The sequence below is a fragment of the Podarcis pityusensis genome (genome assembly GCF_964106645.2).
Source record: "Podarcis pityusensis genome assembly, chromosome: 12".
Taxonomy (NCBI): Eukaryota; Metazoa; Chordata; class Lepidosauria; order Squamata; family Lacertidae; genus Podarcis; species Podarcis pityusensis.
In genome coordinates, this window is record NC_138037.1 from 11,233,915 (window position 1) to 11,258,859 (window position 24,945).

A 24,945-nucleotide genomic window follows, 5' to 3' on the forward strand; every position below is an offset into this window, starting at 1 on the left:
TAAGGCTGATTTACTTGCAGGTAAGTATGCCGGCTTGATGTTTGCAATGATATACTTCTCCACTTACAAGCAAATTTATTCATGGGCAGGCATGTCAGATTGCAATTTTAAGCAGAAAGTTTTAACAGAACAAAGTTACCTAGGATTCCTGAATCAAAGTTAGTGAGTTAATGATACTCCAGGGAGACAACCTGAAAATGATATCATAAAACACCACCCAAGATAAGATTCTGATGGAACCAAATATTCTGAATGTATCATGGGACGTATCATGCATATGTATGTCACTGAATGATGGCTAGAATGCACTGGGAATATCTGCTGCATGTGTTACCTGCTGCTTCAAATGATGCCAGCACAGGAAAAACACTTAATAGATTGTGCCCTCTATTGCAACAAAACTGAAATTTTTGGGACAGGTACTGATTTAATCTTCTAGAGTTAACTGAGATGAAAGCTACTCTTCGTTTACACTAGAGATGGATCTTGCAAACATTTTTTTTAAAAAAAAATCAGAATACAGTATTCCATCTAGCTTCAGAATTTTGAAAGAAACTGAATCACTGTATATATTTCAATTAATATTTATTGTGTATTTTATTAATGCAGCAGCACTGGGAATTACCTTGCTTTCTGAGCTTTTAGCTTGCATGGATGCTGAATAAAGAACAAAGCAGTTGTTGCTACAGAAGACAATGTCGTTCCCCATTCTTTCAGACTTCTCTCTAGAATCCTGGAAATAATAAGCCAAAGAGCGTAAACATGAACTTCAGGGAATTTCATTTTTAGTACATTTAGTAAATTAGAAAAACCAAGCTGCCCATTACTTGTAGAAACCTTTTCTTATGTTAATACAAAATCTTGGAGAACAAATCCTATTCAGAATGAACTAGGGAAAGCATTCACTTATGCTGCTAGTAATGTCAATGTGTTTATAACTCAAGACTTTGCTAATTACGTAAATGTGAGTTGATGAAATACCATATTTTTCTGTGTATAAGACACCCCCCATGAATAAGACAGTCCACTTTTTTTTAACCCAAAATTCTAAAAATCAGTATTTGAAACATCAAACAAAACAACTTTCTTTCAAAATAAAATAAAATAATAAGGAAATTGTCCAGTAGCACCATAGAGACCAACTAAGTTTGTTCTGGGTATAAGCTTTCGTGTGCATGCACACTTCTTCATATACTTTCCTTCAGTTAGAGTGACAGGGGGAGCTTTTTTCGGGAGATCACCTTCAGACCCAGGCAAAAAGTGTGCAGGATCAAAATGAGCTGGCACATAGAAGAGAGGGGGCCAGTCTGTTGCCGTCAAGCTCTTCGCAGCCTAAGCCACAACCTGCCCAATCCTGCTCTGCCTAGAGACCATGGCAGCAGCAGCAGCAGCAATACCCAGGTTCCAGGATCAGAGCTGCTGTAGCTGGGAGTAGATCCAGGGGCTTTCACATGCCAGTCACCTCTCCGTGGACTAGGCAAGGTGAAGCAGGCAGGTGCCAGAACCAGAGGAGCCGCCTGCTCCCCTCCCCAAATAACAACTTCAATGCACCACTGACGTCACCAAACTTTGGCAGAGAAGGTTGGGCCAAAGTTTTGGAAGGCGGGAGGGGCAGCAGAGCAGAGCCTTCCGCACAGGGTGACAAGGCGTCCTCTTCAGCACTGCACTAGAGGAGCTTTGACAGCAGCCTTTCTCAACCTGTGGGTCCCGAGATGTTGTTGAACTACAACTCCCATCACCCCTAGCTAGCAAGGCCAGAGCTCAGGGGCGGTGGGAATTGTAGTCCAACAACATGTGGGGACCCACAGGTTGAGAACCAGTGTTCTACAGGATGCCTCATGAAGCTTAGGCTCCATGCATCAGGCTCACTCCTGGCAGAGGGGGAAAGAGTGACTTTGAGCATGAGCAAAGTGCCATTCTTTTTCCGCCATGTCACCTGACAGCAGCCAAGCTTCTCTCCCCTCCCCACATTCTGTTTATAAGACAACCCCCAAATTTTGACTGAAAAAAACCAGGTAAAAACATCGTCTTATACACAGAAAAATACAGTATATTTGTTTCTTGATGTAAAAAATAGTTCACACTGCACCTCAGAATGTTAATTTAAGACACACAGCCCTTTCACTATGCACTATTTGTAACAAGAAATGCTGGAATGTTGGCTTGTAGTTACATGCCAAATCTACCATTATTTTACATATGATTTTGATTGTACGAAACTACTTGGTAGCGAGAATAGTTTCAAGGAAAGATAAATTGGCTGGTGGTGCTAGTATGGAGGCATGCAGACTTCTGAAATTTCTACTTTGAAGCACTCTGGTATTTATTCACAGGCTAGAGAATCCCTAGGGATCTTTATTTTTATAGAACTGTTGAAACAGCAGAAATAAAATGAGAGCAAGATTTTTTAAAATTATGAACTCTCTTCTCCTGCAACTGATAAAACCTTATTACTCTGGAATGGCTTTTTGAGTTATTTCTAACTTGCCAGAGACCACTTGTTAATGAAAGAGAAATCTCTACTGAATTCTACCCACCTCCAAAATGCAGAACAGTAATAATTAAATAGTTGTACAATGTCAAGTATATGAACTGTAGGAATCAACCTGACCCCCTCTTTTTGTAGTTTAACCTTATAAAGCAAAAAACAATAATAGACAAACGGGTATCACAGTAGTACCTGTTTCAGGAAAGGTAGATCACTGAAGGATTTCCGTACTCCACTGCCCAGAACTACGACTTTACAATGAGAGCACCACTGTGACCTCAACCCTGAACCATCTGCAACATGTGGACTGTGTGCCTTATAGCCTGCCAAGACTTAACAAGAACACCAACAAGTTACAAAGTGTCATTCTGAATAGAGCATATGCATTACTTCAGTGTAAGTATTAACATGGGCGTGCGTGTTCCTCCAAATAATTTATCCTGATTTCATTTTTAAAGCACAATTTCCCTACAACTGTTGCACAGCAACACACCTTCCACCACTGTGGACCTACTTTGCCCTTCCCCTTCATACCACCCTATTCTTTTTACAGTGCTTCTATTTACACATTTTTACATTGCAGTTTAATGTGACAAAATATCTGCCGCTGGACAACGTTCCACAAGTATGGGTTTTGCCTAGTCACTCTCACCAGAACATGATTCGTATTACTGAGGAGACAGAAAAATGAAGCACAGTGTCATTTTCTCACCTTGGATTAAACTCTTCATTGCCACCTTTTCTAAAAAACAACTACAATTAACAAAACCGAAAGAAGATATATCCTTACTCACCGTTACCACTTGGGGGAAATGGCATATTATGTTGTTTGAGTCCGTAAGGCCCTGTTAGTCCAGGAGGCCCTACAGTGCCTGACTGAGGACCGTGAAGTAACAAGTGCTGCCTGTACTCAAAGGCTACATTTGCTCTGTGAGAGTTCATAATTCCCAGAGAGGATGAGACATCTGGTGCACTGCTCACTTCATAACTGTTTGGAATTCTGACATGCAGAAGATTGGAAAATGCAGCCACCACACTGCCAATATTCTAGAGTGGGAAAAGGAAAAAGGACAAGTGCATAGCATCTTTTTTCTTCATCACATATTTAAAAGAGGACTGCACTGAAATGGAGCAGTGCATGTTTTGCAGAACAACCTCCCCCCTCCCCTGAATGCTCTCGTCCAGTTTTGGGGTGGGAGGGATGTAAAACAGGTCACACATTTGCACACACTCCAAATGGCGGACTGAGGGCAATGCTTCCTGGGCTCACTTCTGTTCAGCTTAATGACAGTAAATTTGACTGACTGCCTTATGACGAAACATCAGCACACTAGCTACGTGATCCCTGATTGGCTGGGATTACATTAGTAAGAAGCCCTTGTTTTCTTTTTTTTAAGAAGGCACCTAATCTATTATTATTATTATTATTATTATTATTATTATTATTATTATTATTATTATTATTAAATCAAGGAAAGCAGCTGCTTCAAAGAGCATGTGATAAAACAAGGAAATTGTGAATTTGTGAACCCAGCCCTCCACAATCTAAGTAAGTGTCTTTTTCTTCAAAAAACTGTTTGCGGGAAGTATTTCGGTGCAGATTTACAATTTAAAGAAATGGCACTGAAACTAATAACCAGAGTTTACAACAACTGTTGTACTGCAACACAAATAAAATAGCCATAACGTCTGCAGGACATGGGGCACAACATTGTCACAGATACATGCAGCTCACTGGAACTTTCCTTACCTCTGCAGCTGTGGGATGTAAAGTAATTGCTATGGATACAAGGCCAGATTTTGGACCATTTTGAGAAGGACCAAGCTGAGAGCCAAAGAAGCCAGAACCAGGCTCTGTTTTGATGTAATTCCTTTTTTCTTCTGAACCTTCAGTTAAAGGGAGAGATACAAAATTAAACATGCATGGAATGGAGGCACATGAACATGCCAGTGGGGAAATTAGTAGAAACATCTAGAAAATATTTTGGCAATACCTTTTCCAGTACTGGCAGGTAGAATTGGAATGATGGGGGATGGAACAGGTTCGGGCATCTCTTCCTTTACTGCTGACAGATCAGGGTATCTACTTATTTCCATGCCCATTACACTCTCGGGAGAGGAGGAAGGAACAAAGCTGTCAGGAGTGTCTCTGTCATCACAAGGATCCTGAACCCTGAGAGGGAAAATAATTGGAAATGTTTTTCACATATAGATGTGTAAAGTGGAAATGGGTATGTTTAGCCTGGTAAAGAGGAGACTGAGAGGAGATATGATAGGCATCTTCAAATATTTTAAGGACTGTCACATGGAGGGTGGAGCAAGCTTCTTGTTTTCTCCTGCACCCATCCAATGGATCCAAAAGTTACAAGGAAGGATATTCCGACTAAACCTCAGTAAGAACGCTCTGACAGTAAGAGCAGTTTGACAGTGGAATGGACTCCCTTGGAAGGTGGAGGACTCTCCATTGTTTGAAGTTTTTAAGCACAGGTTGGATGACCATCGGCCATGTATGATCCAATTTACCTGAATTCAATAGGACTTACTTCTGAGTAACATGGTTATTTAGAATTTAGCAGCATCATGGAGCACCTAAGATAACAGATACCCAACACAAAGCTAAAAATAAAAATAATTAGAGAAAATATCTACCTCAGCTCTTCATGATTGTTATGAGGTGGGGTTGGAAGAGAAGCAGGAACATCCACACTTTTAGGACCCTGAGCCATGGCTCTGGCTAACAGATCATCCTGTGGTCTGAAAGGCAGCTGAAACTGCTTCGGTCCCAGAGCTTTGGTAACTGAAATGCAGCAAGAACAGAAAAAACAAATGACCCAAATATTCAGTGACCTATAAAAGGGGGCGGGGAATCAAAAAATGGATCCTAACTTCAGCTTATACTTCTTTTGTTTTACATTTAATTAGACTTTCAGTCAGTAGCCGAAGTTGTGAAAATCTGCAGCATTCTCATACAAATGAAAGGATGAGGGAAGCTCATGCCCACTTTATGAGGACCAACAATATAGCTATCTATACTGGCCATGTATATATTATGTAAGCACAGAATATGCACAAAATGTTCATCAAAGTTGTTCCTATACATTTTGTGAGGAATGATAACAAAAAGTCAAAACATTCTGCTGTAAAGTGGATTTCAAATCTGAAAAAAGTAAGTAAATGGTTTTCAGACAATCTGAAAACTGAAAATGTATACTCTGGCATACATGTGAAAACTTACCATCATGCCCTCCAAGCATTCCAGCCTTTGTAGCAAGTTCTTCAGTGGTTGCAAATCCATTTACCATTTTTTGGCAAGTCACAGGTGGAGGTGTAGGAGGGAGGGAGGCCGGAGGAGTGGGAGGGTTACTCAAGTTATTCTGCTGCAAAAGAGGAAATAATTTAAAGTTAGCTTTCAGCAAGTTTATCTGGTACGTGATAAGTTATGTATCTTATGTACAAAAGGTCCAACAGAATGAACGTAATTTTTATTTTACAACTGCACATACATAATGCAACTATTTATCTACCATTCACACTGGCTTGGTTCAGATGCAACACAAAACCTGGTTTGGTGCTATGAGAATGAATCTGGAAGGATAATATACTAAGAATAAGAAGTTAATTGCTGGGTTTGGGGGTAAACCATAGCTTACTATTATATCTAAGCATTTCACCTGCAAACCAGGACTGCAAGCTTTGATCAGCTTTGATTTTGCATGGCAAATGCAAGTCATAATTTGCAGGTCACGTTTGGAGTTATGCCTGAACTGAGGTGACTGGCTTGGTTCACACATCACTCTTAGCCAAACCACAGCTTAGCATAAACACATGTGTGTGGGTTCTGGACAAGAAGATTGGCTGGGAAGGAACAAAAAAAACCCTCATTCTGCTGCAGCACATGGATTGGCCTTAGCCTGTCATCTGCAGCTGGGCTTGTGGTTTATCTCTCTCCAGACTAACTACAAGTAGTAAGCAAGATTTGCTCCATGGTTTATGGCTCACGGTTTGTTCAGGAGAACTGAACCACATGCCTGGGTTTGGATGACACAGGCCTTAGTTCAGTGCAGGGCAGCAGAACAACAGAAGGACCAGTGGGGAGCAAAGCAACCACAATCCCCTCTATGGGAGCCCACATGCTCATATGTTTGGGCTAAGCTGATGCACCATAGCCAAGGAGATCCTCTCATCAGTCACCACCTATCTAAAGGCTTCCTCAAACTCGGCCCTCCAGATGTTTTGAGACTACAATTCCCATCATCCTGACCACTGGTCCTGCTAGCTAGGGATCATGGGAGTTATAGGCCGAAAACATCTGGAGGGCCGAGTCTGAGGAAGCCTGTGGTAGAGCATCTGCTTTACATTTCAATTTATGGCATCTCCTCTCTGGGAAAGTCCCCTGTCTGAAACCCAGGAGCGCCTTTGCCACTCAGTGTATACAATGCTGAGCTAGATGGACCAATGGTCTGACTCAGCATAAAGCAGTTTTCTGCCTCTAATAAATGGAGTGATACATACGAGAAAGGAAGGACAGTCACTATCCTTCAAATTAAGCAGTCCTTTATGACTTCAAATTATTTTGTGTTTGCATTGTGCTGGGAATTTTGTTTAAAAAATAACTTTAAAGGTTAGGATTACAACCTTCACAATTGCATCAGTTTGAAAAGATAGTTATAGAATAAAAAATATTTACAGTGTGAGTAATGGGTCACATCCAATGGTGTGGTTCCACTACGGCATTAGATTTCCACTTGTGCATCAGAACTGCGCCCCCCCCCCCCCATGTCTGCCAGTATGGGAGGGGAAGTCCCGTTGCACAAGCAGAATTCTGTTTTAAATATGCCTCACCACTTTCCAGTGAAGAACAACAATAATAAAGTTGGCAATGGGAGAACAAGAAAAATGAAATCTTTTAAAATCCAGCATGTCTCATGAAACACCATGGTATAACTACTACTGGATCCCAATGTTTTGTTTCGTATAGAACATTTGGAGAATCTATGTAGAAAAAAAATACACCTTGTAGATTAGCTGAGAATAGTAATCTGATACCCCGTCAAGCGTTGCACTACCAAAGCTTCCCAAAAGGCGATTTCCACTATTCAGATGGCCACTGCCATAAGGAAGAAAGTGGGCAAAACTCACTCCAATTATCGGCTCCATTAGAGGCAGCAAAGAGAGTTGCTGTAGGAAAAGATGAGTAGTAATTATTTTTCACTAGCAATATGCAACAATGAACTGTAAATTTCCACTCAATTACACTAAGATGACTGTAACCATTAGAAGCCCAAGGTTTTTTAAAACTCATTTATTGAACACTAGCCTTGAGGATAGTCCTTCAAGCACTTTACATAAAGGACTTCAGACAGAATCACAGAAATGTAGCGTTGGAAGGAACTCAAAGGTCACCTAGTCCAACTTCCTGCAATACAGGAATCACAGCTAAAGGAATCCCTGATAGACTGCCATCCAACCTCTATTTAAAAACCTCCAATGAAGGAGAGTCCACCACCTTCCAAGGTAGTGTCCGTTCCATGGTTGAACAGAGTTCTTCCTAATGCTTAGTCAGAATCTCTTTTCTTGTAATTTGAAACTAATAATAATAATAATAATAATAATAATAATTTATTATTTATACTCCGCCCATCTGGCTGAGTTTCCCCAGCTACTCTGGGCGCCTCCCAACCGAATATTAAAAACACAGTACAGCATTAAACATTAAAGACTTCCCTAAGCAGGGCTGCCTTCAGATGTCTTTTAAAAGTAAGATAGCTGCTTATTGCCTTGACATCTGATGGGAGGGTGTTTCACAGGGCAGGCGTCACTACCGAAAAGGCCCTCTGCCTGGTTCCTTGTAACCTCACTTCTCGCAGTGAGGGAACCGCCAGAAGGCCCTCGGAGCTGGACCTCAGTGTCTGGGTTGAATGATGGGGGTGGAGATGCTCCTTCAGGTATACTGGGCTGAGGCCATTTAGGGCTTTAAAGGTCAGCACCAACACTTTGAATTGTGCTCGGAAACGTACTGGGAGCCAATGCAGATCTCTCGGGAATGGTGTTATATGGTCTCGGCGGCCACTCCCAGTCACCAGTATGGCTGCCGCATTCTGGATTAACTGCAGTTTCCGAGTCACCTTCAAAGGTAGCGCAACGTAGAGCGCACTGCAGTAGTTCAAGCACTGATTTGTCTCCTACCCTTCAAAGGAGAAGAAAACAAGCTTGCTCCACCTTCCCTGTGACAGCCCTTCTGATATTTGAAGATGACTATCATATCTCCTTTTAGTCTCCTCCAAGCTAAACATACCCAACTCCTTCAACTGTTCATCATAAGGCTTGGTTCCCAGACCCTTGATAATTTTGGTTGTCCTGCACACTTCTGCACACATTCCAGATTGTCAATATCCTTCTTAAATTTTGGCGCCCAGAACTGGGGGGGCTGACCAAGGCAGAATAGATTGGTGCTACTACCTCCCTTGATCTAGACACTATACTTCTGAATTCCTTTAGCTTTTTTGCTGCTGCATCACACTGCCGACTCAGGTTAAGGTATGGAATTACATCCTTTCATGCACTCTTCCTGTGAGGTAAGCAGGCTTTACCAATACATTTTTACTCGCAGATTTTGCTCTCAAATAAAATAAACTAACACCATCAGGACAGTGGCTCTCCAACCGTGGAGCACAGCAACTGTTTTCCAACCTTCTATTAATGATAAATGAACAACACACACATTGTTTTAAAAGCTTATTGCATAAAATTTAAAAAAGAAAGAAAGATGTTTTCATGATGATTTGGAAAGTTGCAATAGTTCTGCCTCTTCTGTCTCACCTCCAAGCCTTATTATTTTTACCTACCTTCCATCAGACACTTTCTTCGTCTTTTATGCATTAGCCCTATGGCTTTACCATGTGTCTTTCACTTTGCCATTTCTCAGTCTCCTTGCTTTCTTCTCCATGATCCTGGCTGTATTCTTTCATCAACACTCCCAACAACTGTGAAAATTCACCCTAACTTTGCTCAGCTGGATGAGTTATCTGAAATCAACTAACATGAGCTGCCTGGTTTTTGATACATGAAGCCCCCTTGGGGGGTTCCTTTTGAGAGAATTACAAAACTGGACCATTGGAAGAGACATCTAAGTGGGCATGGTGGCATCAAAACTGTGCTGACTCACTCATTTAGAGACAATAAAAATATATGCTGTCACATTCCCTCAGTGTCTTTTATGCTTCTGGGGCTTCTAGTCATCATTCTGAAATATGACATGAAAGTATACATGGAGACCCTATGCATAAGCAATCCCTAAAACACTGACATTATGTTGCAGGGGGCAACAAGTCAAATATGTCAGCACCATCATGCATCACAATAAATGTAGATGTGCATTGTAGGCAAATATTAAGTGTACTTAAAAATGTAAATACGTGTATTTCTAGGTTATCAACTACTGTGAATAAACAAGCATATTAAAAAAACCCCTAAACATTACGGTGCTCAGTATAGTCAGTGACATAATATATCTTCAGTCTTTAAGCTCTTTACCCCTTCAGTGCTCACCTGTTTTAACTGCATAAATGTTTCGGTGTTAGGATAAATAGCATGCTTTTCCTCTTCCTCTTTTTTTCTCTTCTTAGATCGAGGTGCTGCCTTCTCACCCGCCCTCTGAGTTCGTTTATTTCGTTGTTTTTTCATTTCATGTCCTAAATCTGCTCTCTGAAGCTGGCTGTTACCACATCCAAATGTACCCTGCAATGGATTCCCTAATGATTGCTTATGGGGGGCGGGAGGGAAATGATAAAGATATATCAGTTCAAATCACTTAGTTTAACATTTTGTTTTGTATTCGTATAAAGCAACATATAATGCTACTATACATTTGGCATTACTTTATTAGTTTATTATCTATAACAAGCAAGACACCCACCAAATGGTAAGAACACGACTATGAAGATGAGCATGGAGGCAAGTGCATCTTTCCTCCCCTGTTCCAAGGAGGTTTTGCCCATCCTTGTCTCTAAAATCCCAAGCTTTCACCATATCCTTAACACTGTCTGCTGCCTTACCTGCCCCTTTCCCTTATGCTTTGTCACCTTAGCTACTCCCTTTAAACACTGCCTTCCTTCCTCATTTCCTGGGCCCCAAGCTGATATTGCTACACCTTTCATTACTTTAGCTCCTGCTTACTCTAAAGTGACTTTCCAAACCTCCTGCTTTTTTCTGCCTCCATATATCTTTGCTATCTCCTCAGCACTCTTTAATCAGGCACCCAGCCTGCTTCCCTTCAGCCTTCAAGAAGGGGGTCTGATATGAGGAAAGGGAAAAGACTGGTCTATTGGATGCCAATGTCGCACAATCACTTAAATCTGCATACTCATATAGCCTTGCTGTAGCTCTGCTTACAGTAGTTCCTAGTAGGAATATTGGTGGGGATCTTTGTCCCAGGTGCAAGGTTACAGGCTCCTGAAACATTGCTTATCAATTCCAGATCTCCCTTTCCTTTTGGCAATACCCATCCTACCCTGGCTCTTAAAAAAGCAGTACTGAAGGAGAAGGTGGACAGAGACTCACAAATGTTGCAGATATTTTTCTTCCTATTTTATGTATAGGTTTGAATGCTTTTTTGTTACTGCCCAAATTTAAATGATAAATATATGGGAAATGCAGAAATCATAACTCTTTGAGGTACAGACAACCCCCTCACTTTTAGAAAAAGCTAAACAACAATAAAAAAGAAAGCACTACAATTACCAGTGACATTAATGATTTTAGGAGGGTGAAGAGAAACAGAGGGTGAAGTTTAGAAGTATATAATTGCACCCATGCTAGAGAAATGCCACCCTTTCTATGTGATTCCTTCCTGCCCTAGTATTTTTGTTAACATGTTGTTTTGCTTAACAGTGTCCAGAGGCTCTTGACAGGCTGCAATAATGACAAAGCATACACACCTAATGAAATCAGAACCCCAGCATTCTACAGTAATATTTCACAGACACAAATAAGCTCTCTGATCTTAGATTCCAATAATGTCAAACCAAGAATCACTGTCATTAAAAATTATAGCTTTTAAGTTCGAATACAAAAGCCATTTTAAAATTATCAGTATAGTTTATTTACATACAAACAGAGTGCTAATGGCAGCAAAACCTTCCAAGCACTGGTTTTATCCAGTTTTCAAGAATATTGTGCAATTATCAGTTCACAACAGCAGGTTTCTCTCTGGGAGGCGCAAGAGTTTATGAATTTACAAGAGTGACTCCCTGGAAGATATGCTAGCTATGAATTACTAAATTGGCTGTCAAAATATATTATTCAGTGTTCAGCATGACTATAGTTATTCTTTTTAAGATGCAGAATATCTTCATCAATGAATATCACTAGTTTATTACTGTGCTCAAACTAACTTATTTTGAGTAAGTGTGTGACTCAAGTGCTAAAAAAACCCCTTAAAATCAGAAATACAAGAACTTTTGCCGTTCCTTATCTAATATAAACAAATGACTGCTTTATGATAGTATCTGTTCAGGGACCATAATTCAGCATGTCAAAGGAAAACTGAGGTTTATAATTTTCCATACAATCTTAAGCTTCTCCTCACATCTAAACTGGATATTCACTAAAACAGTTGCTTGCGAGTAGCTCTGTATATTTGTCACGTGTAAAGGCTGGGATGCTGCAACTATGTATTCAAAGGCTGTGGCATTTGCCTTTGAATCATGCTTCTCCATTTCCTGCTTTACTTGATGACCTCTAGAGGGGGTGAAAGCCCATATACAGAACATTGTGAAGGAGGAACATGTTCAACCAGTACTGCCTTTGTTTTTTTTTAAGGGCATATCCTTAGCAGCTGGGCTATTTTAAATTTACAATAAATTTACAATAAATACACAATGCTGCATCATTTCCAATACCCCCTAAGTGTGGATGTTAATAATAAAAATTGGTTACCATGCTGCCTTCCATCGGATCCCGTTTCCCCACGAATTTGCTCTCCTTAGCGCTCTCTTCTGACTGTAAGCTGCTTTCTGCTTTCTGCTTGAAAAGAGAGGCAGATTTTTTGTTCTTAAGCAAGTGTTTGAGGAGTTCGTTCCCTGATTCCCCTTTTGCTGCTGGAATGCTGTCAGGTTGTGCCTGATTCTGCAAAGAAGGGGAAGGCTGCACAGTAGCTTTCTCCTCTTCCACTTTAATGCCATTTTCATTCTCCATCTTAGGCTCAGCCTCACTAGGGCATTGATCAGCGCTTGTCTTTTCCTGATTAATTTCCTGAATGCTCATAGAAGCCTCTGTCTTGTCCTTGTCTGTCTCCTGGTTCATGCCTGGCTGCTCAGGCAATATGTTTTGTGGCAAATCAGTACTGGAGAGCTGACTTTTCAATTCTAAGGAAGACTGACTCTCTGCAGCATTTGGAGGTGATGAGCCTGGCAGCTCCTCTGCCTCCGATTCTCCTGGATGCCGTGAAAGTTCACCAGGCGTGCTAACTGTTGGGGTGGAGACAGCGTCTGAAACAACTGGAGTTGGGGGTGCAGTTATATCTGAATGTGGGGTTGATGGGGTATTTACTGACTCAGCATCGTCCTCTTTCTTCTTCTTTCGGGTTCTTTTCTTTTTGCCCTTCTCCTCTGGAATGATATCAGAATACAACTGGATGAGAGACTGACTTGTTCCAGGAAAGTTTGTTCCATGGGGCATGGCGTCCTGACCACAGGGGGGACCACTGCCAGTTCCAGGAGAAACTCCAGGCAGACCAGTGGCAAACTGAGGCCGAACCTGGTACTGTGAAAAGCTTCCACGTGGCTGCTTCACAGAATGGAAAGGGGGACTTCCGTCTGGAAGTGGGGGAGGATCGGGAACAAAGGAGGAAGATCCCACTGGCTGCCGCTCACTACACTGCGGAAAGCTGGAAGGAGGTGGGGAGTTTAGAGGTCCTTGCTGCATAATGGGTCCCATCTGCTGCTGTTGGTGCTGTGGAGATTGCTGAGGAGGCCGTGGAGGCCGCATGAAATCACAAGGTAGGTCTGAATTGAAGAACGGTATTTGAGGCAAAGGAGTTCTGGCATTTAATTCTGAGCCCATTGTACTGTGCTGTTCCATTTCCATTTTCTGCTGCAGAGCTCTCTGCCGATCCACCTCCTGCATAAGCTGAATTCGTTGCCTTTCCTGCTGCTCTCGCAAACGCTCCTTTCGCTCACGCTCTTGAAAGCTTTCACTAAATGGGTTGTTGTCATCGAACTCTACACGTGGTGGTGGCCCTGACTGCACATTTGAGCTAGGAGCTGACACAGAAGTGGGAGTAACAGGATTCACCGGCAACTGTGCCATTGGCGGCTGCATCCTTGGTACATTGTGTGGGATGTGTGCTGAAGCAGCACTGGGCGGTTGCCATCCAGGCAAACTTGGCATTCTGGGTGGATTGGGTTGTCCAGGAACAACTATAGCATGCTGTTGATGCTGAAGCTGTTGAGATACCATTGGGAAACTCTGCTGACCCACTGCTGGTGGAGATCCTCCTGTGACCATTGCAGGCTGAGCAGGCATACCTGGCATCATTGCATGGGGTCCCATTCCACATTGTTGCTGCTTAATCCGATATTCTTCAATGAGTTCTGCATGCTCTTTCTGTTGCTTTCGTATCTACAATGTAAGCATGTTATTAAGTGATGTCCCATAAAAGTACATTTTCTGTTTCTTAAGCTGGAGACTTCTGCGAAAAAACAAACCTTAATACATATAAGCAATGAAAAAATATTTAAGAAAATACTGGGCACAACATTTTACAAACTTTCTTTCTTTATTTTTTTAAATTAGTTAACTGATATTCATTTCTGTGATATATAAATTCACTCTTTTTCCTTATATTGTCTACATTTGAGCTGCAAAGAAAAGAACGACTGGCGCACCTGAAGGGTAGATTTCTTTCAGCTTAGCAGGGCTGGTATGTTGGGTTATGGCTCTACCTAACATACCATCCCTGCTAGCTGAAGGGAAACAGAACAACTGACCCACCTGAAGGGTAGATTTCCTGTGGCTTAGAAGGTATGGTATGTTAGGTGGAGCCGTCACCCAACATACAAGCCCTGCTAGCCAAGAGGAAATATAGATTAATATGCTTTTCTCTATACCCATGTATTCACCTTTGCCTACTATCAATGGAGGCTAACACTTCATGCCTGTGATAAAGTGAACTCTAGTCCATGAAACCTTATGCCACAATAAATTTGATTGACTTTAAATCTGTTAATTTGATATGTATTATACTATATTACATTAATGTAGCTCCACTCCCCCTGCCCCCAGCTCATGGGCAACTAAAAAATCAGGGTCCCAAAATGAGTAGGAGTCTCCACAAGTAAAGGAGGCTTCACTGCTAAAGATAGTTACCCTTGAACATGTGGAGGGCAATGGAGATGGGGGACAGAGTTATTGTGCTTATTCATGCTCTCCCTACTGTGTGTGGTTATTTAAGCCCCATTATGAACACCTAAAATGGGTTCAAGAAAACCCCTGAACTGCAGACCTGACTCTTCAGAAAGAGTGCAACTCCATTCATAGCCAGTTAAAAACCACCATCCGGATCAATGTACCATCTTAGCTGGATTATGTTTCAGCTTGTTTGCCATTCCAGAACTGCCTGCAGACACCTGTTCAGGATTTCTACCACCTCCCAGGTAGTAAATGGGAATGCAAGGTAAAGCTGTGTGCTATGCTTTTCTCTATAACCATGTATTCATATTTACCTATTTACACTCATCCCAAACCTCTGGATAATCTCTCTCACTGACTCCATGTGAATGTTAAAAGCACAGGGAAACAGAAGTCTTTCAGCAGCACCTGCTGGATCCGCCTCTCCAGAAAAGGCCCAGTCCATGATATCTTCAAGTTCATTCCAGAGAGGCTATCCAGAAGAGTACTATAGATGATGGTATCAAATGTTGCTGAGAGGTCCAGGAGAAACAACATGGTTGCATTTGTTCTGTCTGCTCTGTGGCACAGGCCAGGCACGTGGGCAGCAAAGACCAATTTTGTCCCAAAATCAAGTCAAAGGTTAGACTAGACCAGGTTTAAATTTTGGGAATACCGCAACCTGCTCTAACCTGTTCAAAAATGATAGCTTTGACAGGGGACAATAATTCAGGAGTTTGTGAAAATATAAAAATACTTATGTGGCTCTGAATCTTATACTTTTGTTTCTTTATAAAAAATTGCTACCACCTCTTTTGCCAGTTTTAAAATTGTTGCTGTTGCAACACTTGCAATTTAGTTATTGATAAACTCTCACCTGTTCAAGTTGTTTTTGAACCATACTCTGCTGTTCAGTAACATGCTTGAGCTGCTCTGCATCTTCCTCTGGGAATTCTCGACCAGCTTTCTTTGCAGTGCGCTGTTTTGCAGATAGTGCCTTTTTTGATTTTCTGTGTGCTCCAATTTGCTCTTCAAGGAATTTCTGTTGCATCTGAAGAAGCTGCTGTGTTTCTTGTAGCCATTCTTCATATTGCTTTCTGTGTGAATCATCTAAGGATAAAACACAACAAATCAATTTTCTTACCATGGGTTTTGCAAACTTTCACAAATCTCATTTTCAAACTGATTTCAAAAAGAAGGGATTTTCTTTCGTATCAGCCCCCCACACCAAGTATTAACACCTTTCTCTTTTTGTAATAGAGAAAAAATAAATTATTTTGAATAAAATAAGAAAAGAGGATGTAAAGCATCAACAAAATCTGGAGCATGCAAGTATGCATTAACATCTTTCAAGGCAGAATTTAAGGCCAATCTTTTCTTACCCTAACCAAGGAATCAAGTGCTACTCCTTTGAAACTGACAATGGGGCTACAAAATCTCTCTCCCCCTTTTAAAAATAGGTTTATATAAAATATATATGAAAATGAATGTCAGGTTGGTTATTATTACCCAAATATTATTATCATCTAAGCAAGGCTAATTATTCTGAGATGTTTCTGCAACTGGTTTTTCCACATTTTATAAGTTCGGTAGGTTGTCACATTTCAAAAGCTTATTATGCACTGGCGCAGAATATTTCAGTTAATTGTGTCATAATTCAATTATTGTCTTTGAATAGGCTTGCAAATAAGCTGTGTGTATTCTGAAATATAATATGTGCCCATGGAGTTGGCTTCAAAGTCTAATATCAGTTTATGAGAGTTATATACTTACTTACAAAACCAGGACCAAAATTTGGAGGGTTGGGCCTAGACATCTGCGGTGTTAGGTTTCCATCCTTGAAAGTGGGGGAGAAACAGAGTGCGTTAAACAAAATTCTGTTTTACAGTTGCTCTGAAGCTGTGAGGAATGGGAATCTGTGCACAAGAAACATATTTCTGCACTCAGGCTACATTCAACACGTGGTCAAGAGGCTGCTGCTACTAGGTTGTGGCATAGTTATGGACCCAGTCCAGAAAACATCCTGCTTCCCTTGTGGGATGATGAGCTCCTCTGACAAAGAGATGATCATTGCAATAAGGTGTAACAGTGCAACTCACCTGCTCATATCAGGTAAGGACAACAATTCAAATGTCTAGGGTTTCAGGCCAGAGACTTACTCAACTCATGAAAACATTAGTGGCTGTGGATATGGATGCAGGTTTGTCTGAATGCTCTATCCATTATAGCACAGCAGCTTTTAGACCACAATTCCACTTACGAAAATCTGCTTTACTTCAAATTTCAGGACACGTTACCTGTGTGATTGCTTGCTGGACAAGATTCTGGCTTTCACCACTTGGTACTCCTGGCACTGCTTGACCCATAAAGGCAAATCTAGTAATGGGTAAATAAAATCACATTTTGGATTTGTTTTACAGCTAAAATTAATGAAGTGTTAATAATATGAGATTTTGATATAAACTAATCTCAGAAGGGAAACAGTGTGCTCCTGGGCATGCACAGTCTGTTGCTTCACCTTCCCAGCCCCTGCCCTTTTCTGCATACCACAGAGTTATTGCTATGTGCAGAGGAATACAGCTGTTTGTGTGTATGACATGAATCACAAAATAGGAAATTAATGATTAATGGTAAAATTAATGCTAAAATTTACTTTGCTAATCTCCCAAGGAAGGTAACAGCTATCAGAATAACCTGAAATTTCAGTGAGCGGAAACTCATGCTGATATCTAAGAGAAGCTAAAATAGTCACAATCTTTGCCTACCTGTTCATGACCATTTGTGGCATGCCCATATTGTTCTGTGCCATTACTTTATTGATCCCTTTCAGAGCCACCATTTTCGCTTTCATTATAGGATCAGTGATTGCATCAAAATCTATGAAACCAAAATTTAAGAAGAATAAGTATTCATTATATAAAATAGCCAGTGTGGAGAAGCATATCATTTGTTCACCACTGCTAACCTGTTGAAGCCCATTTTTAAAAGTTTCATAATTATGACAGAAAAACTTGGCCCACTGACGTTTCAATTATTTTTAAAGACAATTTAATGTGGTTACTATAGGTCTTTTAGAAATTCACACTTAATAATTGGTTCAAACTACATTAAGACAGGGTGACTCTAATAGATTGATGCTAGAATGCTGATAGGCATCATAGGGAATGTTTTAGACAGAAGTAGTTCTCTTAGGTGCCATTTTCCCTCTTTATACCAGCCCTGAGCTGGTGCCAGCAGCATAATACCTTGTTTGCAAGAGAAGTAACCATAGTGCTGGAGGGAGAGAGGGAAGGATGCCTGGTAATGGACTATGTAGATTGCTTTCACCCACCCATGTATTTGCTTTGAGGTTTTTACTCTACCTGTCGCCTTCATGACAGAGTCTTTCCTCAAGGATTTCCTCTTACTGGCTTGCTTCAACTGAGTATACAAATTTCAATAAATTGAAGTGAGAGCTGGAGCAGTGATCTCTCCCTAACTGACTTGCTAACATGACATTCTTGGCCTTATGAGAATAGCAAAAGTAAGTTTTTGCCATTCTCACACCTGCAGAGCATGTTATACCATGCTCTGAATCCAAAAGAAAGAATATACAATGACAATAAGAATACTAACATATTAACTGGAGTTTGGAAACAGAATATACCAGTGGGGAATGTGGTTATAAGGAGTGGCAGTGTAACTGATCTGCACCTGCTTGCCCAATCCAATTGAACAGAAACACACACACTCTTGAATGCATATGCAAATAGAGAACATGAACAGAGTTTGGCAGAATGAAGAAGCATATTTGCTCTTCCCCTTGTGGAAGACACCTAATATGCTGCACCTTGTCCCAAATTATTCCCTTCACCTTTACTTCTCACTCAAATTCCCACTCATATTCCTCCTTCCTATACTAGGAGGGCCAGTAAAAATGGACTGGCAGCCCCCCACCCCCAAAATTCAATTGAAGTTGACAGCATTGTTTCAGGCTAGGCACCAGATGAATATTTCGGCTTCTATAATCCACGCTTTCAGCTGCTCAGCAAGCTATGTCTATTGGATTCCGAATACACACTTTCCCTGTAGGAACAGAAAACCTCTCAGACCTATTGCAATTTCTATTTTCTTTTTTTCTACATACAGATTGAACAAATTAGAAAACACAATAGAGACAATAAATTTTATCAAATGGTGGACATTCCAAGTATTAATACCGTACTTTACCATGTGTAAGACTAGGCTTTTTTATGTTAAAATAATGTTTAAAATTGGGGTCGTCTTATACACGGATAGTGCCGAGTGTATTTTCTTAATTTTGAGTCACCCAAAATTGTTGTTATACATGGAAAAATACGGTCTATGGTTGTTGGTTTCTATCGCACTTAGCATTATCAAAGAAAAAACAAAAACATACCAATGTTGGGGAAAAATGGCTCTGAACGCTGGCGAATCATGGCTTGCATCTGTCGCTGCTGCTGCTGCTCTTGCCTTTCTTGATCCAAAAGATCTTGCAGCAGAAGAGGCTGTTCTTCTAGCAGAAGAGGCCTCTCTCGATTTTGCTGCTGGGCTAATGTTTGTGGAATCATCATCGGCTGTGGCCCAGGCATACCACTGGGGCCGGGTCGATTTACAGCAGGCACAGTTTGATTACCAGGCTGCACTGCCCCAAAGCTATTAGCTGTCTGGCCAGGAATAAAGGCTGGATTTACCGCCGTCCCTTGTGAGAAGTTATGGCTTATTTGTGGAACCATGTTCACATTAGGTACAGTATTTTCCATGGTTTGACCAGCAGATGTCATTAAAGTTTGCGGCATACTTGAAACAGGGTTGATTTGTGCTGCTGGCTGTGGATTAGGCGGAGAGCCCAGAGGCCCGACATCAGGGTTTTCTGAATTCTCATGAGCTAACAAACTTGTAAGAACAGGAGTGGATCCAGAGATATTGCAAGAACCTTGAGCTGATGTTGGAGCAGGGCCCGGAACAGTATCTGAGCTGGGAACAGTGATTTCCTCATTCATATTTGTTTTGCCAGGTAATTCCACATTATGGGGCATCACAGATGTTGCCTCTCCATCATGTAACTCTGTTTCAGTCATAAACTGAGTGCCGGAGGATGCCACACTTACATCTCTTTTTTCACTTTCAGATTTAGTTTCTTCTAATGTGTTTGGAGACATAACTTCTGTTTTAATTTCACTGATTTCAGCCGTTTTTTTCTGAGGAGACAGTGCTGTAGGAGTGGCAGGTTTTTCATCCTGATGCTTTTGCTGAGTATCTTCTGCTTTGCCTTGTATTTCATCTATGGGGACATTAAGATCTAGCTCCTCACTAAACATACCTTTTTTGTCACCCAAATCGTGGTCTGGATCAGTGTAGGCAATTATGTCAAATTCGCCTGATCTTAGGAGGTAATCAAGGTGGCGATCATTTGTTTCAAGATTATCTAATGTGTCCAGTTCATCTCCTTTGCCATCTTCTGGGTCTAGATTTAGATTTTCAAGGTCCTCGTCAACTAAATCTTTAACCTCAACACCCTCAAGGTCCTTGACATCTAAATCTTTTACAGAGGAGTCATCAGGATCAAGCTTTTCTTCTAATGCATCAGTGGGTTGGTTGGGAATCTGTAAGTCACTTGCTGCCTCAGTAGGTGTTGCTGTTGGCAAAGAACCTCCTGAAAAAGCATCATTAACTGGTGGATGACCTAAAGAACACATGACTAATACAGGTGGGTGGTTGGGATTCACTATAGCTTGCTGACCTGGCGGTAAATGCTCCAAACCAGTTGCCACATGCAATGGATTGTTTAGGCTTTGAGAATTACGTCTTGTGGGCTCTAGGTGTCTTGGGCCTTGACAGTCCTGTCTAGGTACAAATCCTGTATGTTGTTGATGCTGGGGGACTGTGTTCGTAACAGCTGATGAGGAATTAAAAGGAAGTCTTGGCCTGCCTTCGGGTGCTCTGTGACAGAGCTCAATAAATGCCTGCCCCATGATGTTGTGCTGTTGAACCTGAATACCTTGTGGTGGGAAATGCTGTGAGAGTCCAATAGGGTTGCCCATTTGTGGCTTGTTAGGGAGTCTAGGCATGTCAATTGATCTTCTGAGTTGTGGTGGAACTCCAGCACGTTGCATTTGCTGGGGAGGCCCAAGGAAACGTTCTTGACATGGTGGAGGACCATGACCACCTCCAGAAAAACCAAATCTGGGGGGAAAATATTTGGTTGACTTGGATTGCACATTGTAGAAAGTTTACACAACAAATCAATTTTGTGGGATATTATATCTTTTGAATAAATTGAAGTGACACCTTTGCCATCCAATTTACATTCTGACTAGCTGTTTATGAAACAAATTATTGGACTAGATGTGCATTACATCTAAAGCAGCAATACATGCTTATCTTCATATTTTGATGAAATCCAGAGTAGGTTTCAAAACAGAGTGGACCGGTTTAAATTAAGGCAATTTACATAACTACTGAAATAATCAAGAAAAACAAGTGAAAAAAATCAAGTTTCAGGCTAATCCATGTATTATCTGGGCTAAACAAGCATTTACTGCGATAAGGAAATACAAGTTTGCAATATATTATTTATAGTCTGTCCTTAAACCTACAGTCTCAATAGAGCCTCATTACTGCCCGGAACATACCTTTGTTCTGTCATATATTTTGCACTAAAGAATTTAAACCTACTTGTAGAACAATTTTGAAATTAAAGATACTTGAAGAGGTCACATATTTTTGCCCCTGCTTCGTTGTTTTTCACAGAAAAGCAAACGTTCAGCAGGTTTGATAAAGTGATTGAGTGTAGCCTTTAATGTGTTTGCAGCATTACATTAAGATATAATTTTAAACCGGAACATTTTTAAAGGGTCACTTAATATAACCAACACTTAAAACATATAGATAAAGAACCCACAAATTTATTAAACAATGACATATTTTATGATGAAGTAATCAAGAAGTATACCTAATTCCATGAGGTCTCATTGCCATTCCACCCATATCTCCTGGAAATTGGGGTCTATTAAACTGCCCATCAATGGGGAAACCTGTGAACCTCGGTCCGCTGGGAGGGACAATGGCTGACCTAATACTCCCAGGATACGGAGGAGGAGGCCTGTTAAAAATCTGGTTCAGATTTTCTTGCTGCTGCCATGGTTGAGTAGATCCTGCATGAGGTGCTGTGGTAGGCTCTTGTGGCATTTTCTCTTGACGGATTGCATTCTTCTTTTGTTGCTGCTGCTGCAGAATAATCTCACGTAATTTCTGGCGCTGACAGGGAACAAAAACAATTCAGCTCATTTATTTATTTCATTCTTATCCCACCCTTTATCAGCAAGCAATCCCAGGACAGGTTATATACATAATGAAACATCAAAACAGAACAAACAGTAAATAAAACATTAGAAGAACATAGAGAAAGCACATAAGTAACACATATCTCCTTCCAGTATTAATATCACAAAATCAGTTCCCCTCTCTGCATCAGAAGCCTGAAGGAAGAGATGAGCTTTTAGCTGGTGCTAAAAACACTAAACAATGTCCGCACCAGCCATTATCTCGAGGGGGAGATTATTCTACAATTGGGGTGTCACCACTGAGAAGATCCTATTTTGTGTAACTGAGTACCCCTCAAGAGATGGGACAAGCAGAGGAAGGAAAATAAAGCAGAGGAAGGAAAATAAAGGAATACGTGTTCCTTCAGGTATCTCGGTTCTATGTTGTTCAGGGCTTTGTAGTCACCAGTAAACCCTGAAGTGGTTTCACTAGGATACAGACAGTGTTAAAGGCCTGATACTGATGATAAGACTACTGCCACAGAATACAAAATACCTGCATCTTATAGTATAAAAGAAATGATTTACTGATACAACACAGCCACAATTGATAAGTTCTATCAACTCTGGCATCTCATGGTTTTCACAAGCACGTTATTCAACAGTAAACTCACTTGTCTTATTTTTTCTGCATCTGCCTGAGACATTGTGGTCTGTGTATTTGTTGCTCCAGCTGTTGGTACTGGGCCAGGAGAAGCTTGGGGGAACTGTTTTCCCTGCAAGCTCATGGAAGAGTTTGCAGATGAGCCCAAATTCCCCTCTGATCCAGATCTTGGCTGATCTGCAACATCGTGGGGAAGCTGAGCGGTTCCAAAAGTTTCTGGCTGAGGTCTTGGAGTCATTGGAGGTTGATCATAAGGATCACAAGGTGGTGCTGTTGAAGCATGGCTAAAAGAATCTGTCACAGCAGGTCCCAATAGCTTTGGAGGCTGAGAACACGGATCTGATGGCCTTACAAATGTCCCAGGTAAGGTCCTGTTCTGTGATGCCTGCAGATAAGGATCACGATTTGACATTAGGGCTGGTCTACCGTAAGGTTCTGGAATTCCAGGCCTTGGTGTTGCTGGTGGTTGAGAATATGGATCACTACTAACCGGCCTTGGTGTACCTGGAGGTTGGGCATATGGATCAGAATGCCTTTGATTAGCTGAAACCTGAGCAAATAAGTCTCCAGTCTGTGCAGGTCTTGGTGTGAGTGGCTGATGCATGTATGGGTCAACAGCAGTGGGGCGAGGAGTACCCGGAGGCTGGGCATAGGGGTCTGTGACTGGCCGAGGAGTACCCGGAGGCTGGGCGTAGGGGTCTGAGACAGGCCGAGGAGTACCCGGAGGCTGGGCATAGGGGTCTGAGACAGGCCGAGGAGTACCCGGAGGCTGGGCATAGGGGTCTGCGACAGGCCGAGGAGTACCCGGAGGCTGGGCGTAGGGGTCTGCAACAGGCCGAGGGGTACCCGGAGGCTGGGCGTAGGGATCTGAGACAGGCCGAGGGGTACCCGGAGGCTGGGCGTAGGGGTCTGCAACAGGCCGAGGAGTACCCGGAGGCTGGGCATAAGGGTCCTGAGCAACTGCCCTTGAAATAGTTCCAGACTGAGAAAAAGAATCACCCTGGTTTCGCACTACTCTTTGTGGGTGGGCAAAAGTCTCTTTTATTGCTGGATGTGGAGTCAGAGGAGGCTGACTATATGGGTCATTAGATGGATTGTGTGAAAAGCTATCTACTGGCCTTGGTGTCAAAACAGGCCGTTCATAGGGTTCCACAGACATGCGCCGTGGGGTTGGTGGCAATGAAACATACGGATCTTGTGGGGACTGAGTTGGGCGCATTGGAGTTTTAAATGGGCCAGGACTTCCCTCAACAGCAGGAATGGGAGTCAATGGTGGGCGTGCATATGAGTCAGCAGGAGACATCCGGGGCCTTTGAAACGTATCTGTTCTTGGAGGTGGTTTAGCAAAGGGGTCGCTGTTTCCCACTGATAAAGATGCTTTCCCTGGTTGTTCGGAAATTAAAGGTGATCTTGATATTCCCAAAGGTTTGGAGAAAGGTTCCGTTCCCATTGTAGGCCTGGGTGTATCTGGAGCTTTTGCATAAGGGTCAATGTTGACTGGAGACAAAGAACATGAATCTCTGACAGGTGATGGCCTGCTCCCTGTTGATTCAGATGCCGGAGCTGGCCTGGATAGGGGTGAAGGGGGTGGACAGATATCTACTGATGTAACAGAATTTATTCTGACAAAGTTTTGATTTTGGTTAACAGGTGGTGGCCTAGGAGTTCCCACCATTTTTGCATAAGGGTCAACAGGAGAAGGTGGTCTGGTAGAGGAGCAAGGGGGAAACATCTGTTGTGATGGTGCCTGGCAATGTGCATCTTGAACAGGCATTCTATTTGGTGCTGCAGGTGGAGGTGGGGCCTGTGGCTTTAAGAAAACATCAGAAGGTGTAGAAGTAGGGGTACCAGGAACCTGTTTTGTATATAATGTCTGTTGTGCAGGAGACATACTTCCATTGCCAGTCTGAGGGGTTAAAGGACTTTGAATCCCACTACTAGGTGTGTCTGAACCTGACTGGTTCAAAAGCTGCTGTGACCCAAGTTGTTGTTGCAGTTGCTGCTGTTGCTGCTGCTCATTTTTCACTTGCTCAAGTTTCTGTGTTGCTTCAATTTTAGCTTGCTGTTTACTTTTCTGACGCATTTGCTGTTTTAGGAAAGGAAAAAACCAGGTTGCATTATAACTATCAGGAAATCAAACA

The 24,945-nt window shown here is 41.8% G+C and overlaps 1 protein-coding gene across 12 annotated transcripts in view; it reads right to left on the bottom strand.

Moving 5' to 3' along the window:
* KMT2C (lysine methyltransferase 2C) overlaps nucleotides 1-24,945 on the bottom strand; it is a 145,659-nt gene that overhangs the window by 9,394 nt on the left and 111,320 nt on the right. For 9 of the 12 annotated variants that reach the window (XM_080973918.1, XM_080973924.1, XM_080973920.1 and 6 more), the window contains 17 exons: nucleotides 22,815-24,890; nucleotides 21,831-22,135; nucleotides 19,275-21,061; nucleotides 17,641-17,752; nucleotides 17,173-17,251; nucleotides 16,649-16,712; nucleotides 15,753-15,985; nucleotides 12,425-14,107; nucleotides 10,037-10,249; nucleotides 7,502-7,666; nucleotides 5,724-5,865; nucleotides 5,138-5,285; nucleotides 4,483-4,661; nucleotides 4,239-4,375; nucleotides 3,283-3,535; nucleotides 2,681-2,820; nucleotides 626-733 (listed from right to left, as the gene is read on the bottom strand). In XM_080973918.1, the coding sequence (XP_080830044.1) occupies nucleotides 626-733; nucleotides 2,681-2,820; nucleotides 3,283-3,535; nucleotides 4,239-4,375; nucleotides 4,483-4,661; nucleotides 5,138-5,285; nucleotides 5,724-5,865; nucleotides 7,502-7,666; nucleotides 10,037-10,249; nucleotides 12,425-14,107; nucleotides 15,753-15,985; nucleotides 16,649-16,712; nucleotides 17,173-17,251; nucleotides 17,641-17,752; nucleotides 19,275-21,061; nucleotides 21,831-22,135; nucleotides 22,815-24,890 (7,824 nt within the window). The remainder of the gene's footprint in view (nucleotides 1-625; nucleotides 734-2,680; nucleotides 2,821-3,282; nucleotides 3,536-4,238; nucleotides 4,376-4,482; nucleotides 4,662-5,137; nucleotides 5,286-5,723; nucleotides 5,866-7,501; nucleotides 7,667-10,036; nucleotides 10,250-12,424; nucleotides 14,108-15,752; nucleotides 15,986-16,648; nucleotides 16,713-17,172; nucleotides 17,252-17,640; nucleotides 17,753-19,274; nucleotides 21,062-21,830; nucleotides 22,136-22,814; nucleotides 24,891-24,945) is intronic. The other 3 variants (XM_080973916.1, XM_080973915.1, XM_080973919.1) reach the window with 3 other exon arrangements.